This window comes from Saccostrea echinata, unplaced genomic scaffold (genome assembly GCF_033153115.1).
Source record: "Saccostrea echinata isolate AGI-Se365-2 ecotype Australia unplaced genomic scaffold, CSIRO_AGI_Sech_v1 ptg000025l, whole genome shotgun sequence".
Lineage (NCBI taxonomy): Eukaryota > Metazoa > Mollusca > Bivalvia > Ostreida > Ostreidae > Saccostrea > Saccostrea echinata.
In genome coordinates, this window is record NW_026889774.1 from 254,150 (window position 1) to 262,974 (window position 8,825).

General features: G+C 36.2%; 1 protein-coding gene across 1 annotated transcript; it reads right to left on the minus strand.

The window, feature by feature from the left end:
• Window positions 1-2,964: 2,964 nt before the first annotated feature.
• LOC133192381 (uncharacterized) lies at window positions 2,965-3,576 on the minus strand. Its single transcript, XM_061328396.1, has one exon. It carries the CDS (start codon window positions 3,574-3,576, stop codon window positions 2,965-2,967), a length of 612 nt encoding a protein of 203 aa, XP_061184380.1.
• Between the last annotated feature and the right edge of the window lie 5,249 nt (window positions 3,577-8,825).

Here is an 8,825-nt window from a genome sequence, read left to right on the forward strand (position 1 = left end):
GCCGCCGTTTTGATGAAAACAGATTGTGATGAAATTGTATTTTATACAGTTGATAAACAATAAAAAAATATTTGAATAATCTTATTAAAAAAACTTTTCAGTCGGCGCGATTTAAGTGGGTCGGTCGCGTTAGGGGAAACAAAGGTATTTTTTATTTTGGCCTTGATTTTACTGGGGGGGGGGGGGGCTGTGTTTTGGCTTTTTCCTGCTTTTTTTTTCTCTTGTTCAAGATTTGTCTTCGAGCTTGATCCACGTTGAAGCTGACTGACTCGATCCTGGCTTATTGGATGAAACGAACAGCTGCTTTACTTTTTTAGTTGTTGGCGAATGCAGAATGTTATGGGTTTTTTTTAAATATCGGTGTCATATTTTAGGCTGCTCTACATATACATCACCTTGATATTTTTGCCGTAAGGTTCTAATTAACTCGTCTCGTATCTATCAGCTTTTAACGATTCAAGTTTTGTTTTGATGTCGTGTTCTAGTTTCGACAGCTTGTTAGGTTTATTCCAACACATACCGCAAACAAAGTTGTCCCTCTCGTCATTCGGGCGTGGAACATAATAAAGAATTTCTAGGAGCTGGTCAAAAACTCCGAAAGTTTCCCCAAATATAGTTCGTCATTGGTTTTTTGGGGGCAGATTTCCGTGGCAAAGACGACAGCACAGGTTGACAACGAGCGCCGCCATTACTCGAAACAAACGTATTTGTTTGGAGCAATTTGATTGGATGCCCTGGAACGTTAAAGCGCGAGGATTTGAAAGCTTAGAAACTTAGCTAAATCTGCCAAGGGGTAGTTGGACACTTGGCTAGCGAAGATGAGGCTCCATTAAAGGAGAATGTACGAGGCACTCTAGAAATACTAGTGACCCATCAACCCTTAAAACAATTGTACAGGATTCCAGGGGACATCTCTCAAAGAGAGGCTATTCTGACGAAGAAATTAACCAAATAGTTGAAGAAACAACACAAAAAGAAAGACAACTCTTTTTAAGAAATAGAGAAAAAACAAAGCTTAACTATCCACACGCCATTGTTAAAAAATTTAACCCTCGCGTCAAATTATTAAAAAAGCGTATTTTAAAGTACTGGAATATATAAAAAGCAGACCAAACATGTATAGACTTATTCAAATCGGAACCTATCATTGCGTATATAGTAAGCATAAAAAGATAGGAGATCTATTGATAAAATCAAGTTTACAATAAATATGGAATCTCTTAAATGGGACCCCTAATGAGGCATATTCTGTCGCCGAAACACTCTACAACTACCATTATAATCTGAAAATTAAATGAATATTACTTGTAAGATGAAATTTGATTATAATTTTACCAAATCAACTTAGTACTGAGGGATCAAATGAAACTGCTTAAAGATCACGTGATGGTCAGTATTCAGAGATCCTTGAAGTATTGATATAATTTTAATAGCAATATACATTTTCGCTAAATCTAGATGATTTCCAGCATCCCATATACAACGGGTGGGTATGGGATGGGCATTTGATCCCTCGGTACTAAGATGATTTGGTAAAATTACAATCAAATTTCATCTTACAAATAATATTCATTTAATTTTCAAATTTTACCAAATCAACCGTACTGAGGGAATCATTGAGATTTTAGAGACATTACTTCAAAGGATTCATAATGTACTATGTATATTAAAAAGAAATGCAAACAGTTCACTTTTATTCTAGTTGTACATAACATGAACATGTATATTTAACATTATGACATCTACATTCTAAACATAAGCAACACATTTTGATTTCATAACTGAGTATTTTTGTAAAATAGTACTTCCTATATTCACTTTTTCCTCACTACATGGTTTATTATAAAACTTTCGAAATGTGCAATCTGATTTCCACCCCGTTACATAGTAAGAATAATCTAACTGTGTCTCGGGACAAGCCCTCACCACAGTTAGAATTAATACGTCCCATATACTTGCAATGTAGCATATCGGAGTCGATCCACTCCGAAATGATTTTGAAGAATACAAAAGGAGTTACACTGAAAATAACTACCAAATTAATCATAACAAACCTTTCTGAGATTGTATATGCCTTTTAACCTAAAAAATAATCCATATGAATACGAAAATTCAACTCATTTTCTCAACGTTTTTCCTCTCTTCAAATTTAACGCCATGTTGACATTCAGAACTCTCTGGATTGTTCATAGAAAATGCACAGAGTTCGAGTTATCGCCCGTGTTTATTTTGCAACATTGCCAATACACGGAACGAATTCTATCGTTACACCGGGTCCGTAAGAAACAATATCATTTTAACGATAGAACGTTCTATCTACCCGCTACATTCATAATGGGTACATTTTTGGATTTTGCAACACTCATCGATGCTGTTCTTGTGCTGTGAGCCTTAAGTATTTTTACATTACCAGAATTTTCTAAGACGGCCCTTATCCAATTGCCAATTGTCTGTTTGGAGACCTTTTGATGAGGTGCCATGGTGCTAATGAACAGCTGTAGGGTCTGGTAAAAATGACACATATGTAGTTCACCTCACCTCACCTATCATCTTCGTGCCCGCTGGCACATAAGGCCCCGATACACTTCTTCCACCTGTCTCTGTCTTTGGCTGTTGCCCTCGCTGACGCCCAACTTTTCCATCCCAGCTGTAATCTTTCTTGTCCTGTGCCTCTTCTTCAGGTTGTTTTCGGCCGGCCTACTTTCCTTTTTCCTTCTGGATGCCATGTCAGTGCGGTGGTGCAAATCCTGTTGTTCTCCATCCTCAGTACATGGCCAATCCACTTCCACTTCCTGAGAGTTATTATCTCACTCGCTCTAGTTGTCTTTGTTTTATGATGGAGTTCTTCATTTGACATTTTTTCGGGCCATCTTACTCTCAGGATTTTTCTCAGACATCTGTTCTGGAAGGTGTCAATCTTCTTTTTGTTTCTCTCCGTTGTTTTCCATGTCTCACTTCCATACATTAGAACTGACAGGACCAAGCTGTTGAATAACTTAACTTTTGTTTGGATGGAAAATTTTGATGAGCTCCAGATTTTTTTGAGCCTCCAAATTGAGACTTAGCTTTTCCCAGTCTGTTGTTAATGTCCTCATCAGATCCTCCCTTTGTTGTTATCACACCTCCAAGATAAGTAAATGTTTCTACATCCTCCAGGTCTTGTCCATCAATCTTGACTGGCTCTATTATGTCAGAGTTGAGTCTCATCACTTTGGTTTTCTCAATGTTTATTCTGAGTCCAGCTTGACTAGCAGTTTCATTGAGTTTTTGTGTCTTTTGTTGGATGTCCCGAAATTTTGAGGATAGTAGAGCAAGATCATCTGCGAAGTCTAGATCTTCAAGTTTTGTTGTGAAATTCCACCTTATTCCTGTTGGTTCCGTTTCTGTGGTTCTTCTCATTACAAAATCTATAACCAACAAAAACAGGAATCCAGACATTGTGCAACCCTGCTTCACTTCTGTTGTTACCCGGAACCAGTGAGATTCTTCTCCATCTTCTAGGACTGCGCATTGGAATGAATCGTATAGCAGTTTCACTGTTCTGACTAGTTTGTCTGGGATGCCATAAAACTTCATGATAGACCAAAGGCTCTCTCTATGAATGGAATCAAATGCCTTTTCAAAATCAACGTAGTTTACAAACAATGTTGAATTCCATTCGGTACATTGTTCTATGATGTTACGGAGTGTAAATAGTTGTTCTGTTGTACTCCTCCCTCTTCTAACGCCAGCTTGTTCCTCACGCAGCTGCTTTTCCACTCCATCTTGGATCCTTTGTATCACTATTCTGGAGAATACTTTGCTTGGCACAGATAAAAGTGTGTGTGTGTGTGATGTGTGTGTGTGTTAATTCACATATGTAGTTAACTGTGTATTATTTACCACATGTGGTTCGGGTCTATTGATAGGGTAGAAACTTTTGTGTAGATTGTTACATGTAATCCACCATGCTACGAGATCTCGCACTGATTCTGATATTTTAAAACTGGAATCTTAATCACCTCTGGCATATTTTAATGCTTGTTCTTTTTCATGTTCTAAGTCTTTCAGATATAGTGGTGCAAATTGGACACCTGGTTGACACGCAACCAACTTTCCTATGACTTGTGAAAAGTCTCTGATAGAAATTTCAACTTTATTAAGTACTTTTTTGCCCAAAGATACTATTTTGTCTGCTTTTTCACAAGTTACTGACACAGTCATTTTTCCTGAATTCAATAGAAATCCCAAAAATTCTATTTCCTTAGTTGGAACATTTATTGACTTCTCAGGGTGAGTTGTAAGTCTTAAGTTATCCATAAGTATTACTGTGTCTATCACGTTTTTTGTACAAGAATTATAAGAATCACCCTGAAGCAAGCAGTCATCAATAAAGCACACTAATGAATGTCCCAATTTCCTCAAGTGTGAAAGGACTGGCTTCAAAGGTTTTGTGAACAATCTTGGAGATGTAGATAATCCCATGGGTAGACAAGTAAATTGATATAATTGGTCTTTCTACATAAAGCGGAGATATTTTCTGTCTGTCCTTAATACTGAATAAAAAGCATCTTCTAGGTCAATGGAAGCAGACCAACAATCTTGTTTCATTAAGTTTATAGCTGATTTTAATGTGTCCTTCTTTCACATACAATGTAATGCCTTGTTCTCATTAGAAAGCTCTGGGCTGGGATTCATAAAACTTCTAAGATTGGTGTTAAAAGTTGCACTTAAGTACTAAAAAAATCTTAGCTAAGAAAAAATCTTAAGTATCAATTCATAAAAGTTCTAAGTACAATTCTTAGCTAAGTTTGAATTCTAAGAAAATTAGAACACTTAAGTTCAATCACCCTAGCAACGCATAGAAATTCCCGAACAAAAAAGAGCGCTCTTATGTGATGGAGGTATTTTTTGTCAAATACAGTTTATAAATAGATCTAGATACAGACGAGAGATGGCGTCCGATGAAAAACGAGAAAAAAAAAAGGAAAGCGAACTGGACACAGGATGAATGTTTGATTCTAGCCACCTTAGTAAATGAAAAGAAGCACATTCTGCGTTCCAAATTAGGGCCTAACCTTACATCTAAAATGAAAAAAGACACTTGGGAGAGGGTGACGGAGCAACTCAACGCGTCGTCAAGTACGCCGAGGACCGTCGAAGAAGTGGGAAAAAAATGGCAGAATATCTTGTCAACAGCCAAATCTGAGATTTCCTCTTACAGAAAGGAGGAAACTGCCACAGGTAACACTAATTCAAGTTATATATGATTCGACCTAATTGACGAACTTTGCAGATGTGAAGCGCAATAACATGAATAGATAGTGGTGTAGATGTACGTATGTAAAGTGCCTTGTATCATGGCTGTGGTGTTTTTCCTTTGAAGTAAAGTGTACAATGGAGATACACCTATGGGCGGAGCCAGCAAAACTGTGCCGTGTAAATAAATTATTGAACACCAAGGCGATTTCAACATTTTAAATTAGGTCTACATGTATTTTGAAGAAATACAGAATAAAATAGGCTTTGATATATACAAAGACAAAATTTCTGAAAATGAAATAAAGGTCTTTCACATTATAAATTACAGTGCACACGTATCCCAAAATACGAAATGTTTTTACAGCGTTTTTGCTCATGCCACAGCTCTCGAATATGTCAAATGATCAATGGGTATCTTTTTTTTCCTTGACTTTCAATTAACACCTGAATTTCCCTTCATCAACTTTGAATTTTTCATCCTTGAAATCCGAAGGTTTTCTTATGAATTTCATTAACAATCCGTTTTTATATTAAGTTGGAGAGCTGCAATCCGACGTTCTTTCTCATGAACACGCACATAAAATGTGCAAATTAAAAAAAATACTGGCGGGAAGGAGAGAATATCCATGCGGTCACCTGACAAAAACTAAATTTTTTTTATTGGTGTAATTAAAAGTCATGCTTGAAAATTTGGGACAGAACAGTTATTGACGTTTTGATTGGCCATGATACAAGAAAGTTATCGAATATTTATTATGGTGTATCCTGATTTATTTGGACGAAGGGGCGGAGACTCGTGCTTCGCACTCGTCACCGCCCTTCGTCCAAATAAATCAGGATACAACATAATAAATATACAATAACTTTTACTTGGCATTTGAAAATTTATATTTTTTGTAGATGTACATGCATGGCAATGTATGATTAGCTTATCAATTTCTGTATTACCACAGGCGGGGGACCTTCCTCAAAACCTCTCAGTGCTGTAGCAGAGACAGTACAAATGGTAATTGGGGAAACAAATTCTATAATAAGTGGGATAGATGGAGGCATTGACTCTTCACAGGTTCTACATCTTTTTACAGATGAAAATGTTTGGTAAATAAAAGTAATGTTCTTCCATTACCATATACTATACATTGTATAATCAATTTTAGTTTCTCAACTCGATCAGTATGCATACAGGTATGAGAAATTAAAAACTTTAAAAGGGTCTAGAAGAAAAGTGTTTCATTCTGCTTTCAGGCTAATTTAGGAATGACTCTAATTCTTGGCCAAATTATTCGAGTATAACCTGGTTTGGGTCAGTTTACGCTGTTTTATAATCCGCGAAGCGGATTATAAAACAGCGTAAACTGACCCAAACCGCGAAGCGGATTATAAAACAGCGTAAACTGACCCAAACCAGGTTATACTCGAATAATTTGGCCAAGAATTAGAGTCATTCCTTATAATTTAATTCTAAAATCATTAAACAAGTGTGGGTGTAAAATTTCGTTGCTTTTTATTAGTTCAAATTTACCGCTCAATAATACAACCCTAGTAACGGAAGTGATGGGAAGCGAGGGGAGGTAAAAACTGATACATAGTCCTAGCAGCCTTGTAAGATCCAAGTTACTGTTTAAAGTTAAAGGTACATTTATTAAATCTGGAATTTTCCATGAATCCCGAGGACTGGAAATGAGAGGATTGCATGGATACTGACGATTCAGCTGGTTGTCAGGGGGGGGGGGTGTCCCCATACCAAACCAGGTTATACAGAAATAATTTGTGTTCCTTTTTGAATATTAACCAATCAGGGGCTAGAATACAAACAAAATTAAATTATAAACAAATACATGGTAATGAAGAGTAGGAAATCAATTAAGAAATATTTCCAGGACTTCTTTACAAAAACAAAACTTCTAAGTAGCACTGATGACAAAAGAAATAGTTCTTTAAAACCTTTCTTAAATTCAGATCTTCACTGAAAAAAGCAGTAAAAAACATTAGGGTCAGCGTTATAAATTAGGGTTGTTTGGGAAAGCAGAAAGAAAGATATTTTTCTTCTAGGAAATACCGGTAAATTGTGAATTGAATATAAGGTAAACAAAATTTTTAGGAGAATAAGGAATAAAATGTTTTGGAAGTCATAAACATTATCTTCAATGAACTTAAGACTTTCCTTAAAAAAAGATAAACAATGTGAATAATTATAAAAGTTGATGGTCTTTTAATTGTTTCAGTTCCATTCAGTTTTTACAAGAAGCAAGTTCCAACAATCATCAGCATGTAGCATCAGCATCAAGTAGCATTCTGCCACTATCCCCTGGTTTGTTATCACCAACTCCTACATCAACTTCGCCATTGCCTGTGGTGACACAAAAGTCACCTTTGATGCCTCGCACAACAGCACCAGTAATGTCAAGAAAGCCATCTCAAAGCAAGCAAGATTTGATTGAGGAGTTGAGTGTAAGAAGCTAAAATTAGAGATAGAATATTTCAATTTGAAAGTAAAGGCCCTCCAACGTAAATTGCAAGAGTGAGGATTGAAAATTTTGAAGTGACCTTTTACAATAAAGGAGGAATACCGAACCAAAATGTTATATAATGAATCTTTAAAGACACTATCTCTCTTTTTAATTCAGTTTTATTTCAATCTGGATTGGTTCAAATTTTAAAAATATCTTATATGTAATCAAACCATTTTAGCTCACCTGAGCTGAAAGCTCAAGTGAACTTTTCTGATCACCTGTTGTCCGTCGTCTGTCCGTCCGTCCATCTGTAAACTTTTCACATTTTCAACTTCTTCTCAAGAACCACTGGGCCAATTTTAACCAAACTTGGTACAAAGTATACTTACCTGAAAGGGAGCTTAAATTGTTAAAATAAAGGGCCAAGTCCAAGTGTGGTATTCCTTCTTAAGGATGGATTATAATTGCAGTATATAAAGAAATCTATACATACTTTTTATCTCACTTGAGCTGAAGGCTAGAGTGTTTCTGATCGAAGAGTGTCCGGCATCTGTCCGTCATTTGTAAACCTTTCACATTTTCGACTCCTTCTCAAGAACAACAAGGCCAATTCCAACCAAACTTGCAACAAAGCATCCATGGGTGAAAGGGATTCAAGTTTGTTTAAGTGAAGTGGCACACTCTCTTTCAAGTTGAGATAGTTAAGAATTTGTGAAAAATTAAAGGCATCTTTTTGAAATTTTCTTCTCAAGAACCATTGGGCCATAAAAGAATAAGAAGAAAAAAGACTTCATTGAAGGTTTCATTTCATAGTGTAGATTCAAGTTTGTTCAAATCATGCCTCATCCCTAGCCCCCTTTTTTTGAAAAGGGGGGGGGGGGTTGGACTACTATATATTTGATCTATTCAATAACCGATTTCTGCTTTTCTCTAGCCAAAGTCCACAGGTGAGTGATGTGGCCCATGGGCCTCTTGTTAAATACTGCCTATCAGATTTTAAATGATATTTATTAAGATATAAAATTTTATATTTGACCTCAAATAAGTCAAGATAATGGCTCTTCACATGTTAAGTGTGTTCATGAATATTAAATATTAATTGTTGACAGTTTACTTTGTTCATTTGTGATG

Coding starts and splice junctions, on each gene's coding strand:
- LOC133192381 (XM_061328396.1), bottom strand. CDS start 3,576: ATGAAGTTTTATGGCATCCCAGACAAACTAGTCAGAACAGTGAAACTG.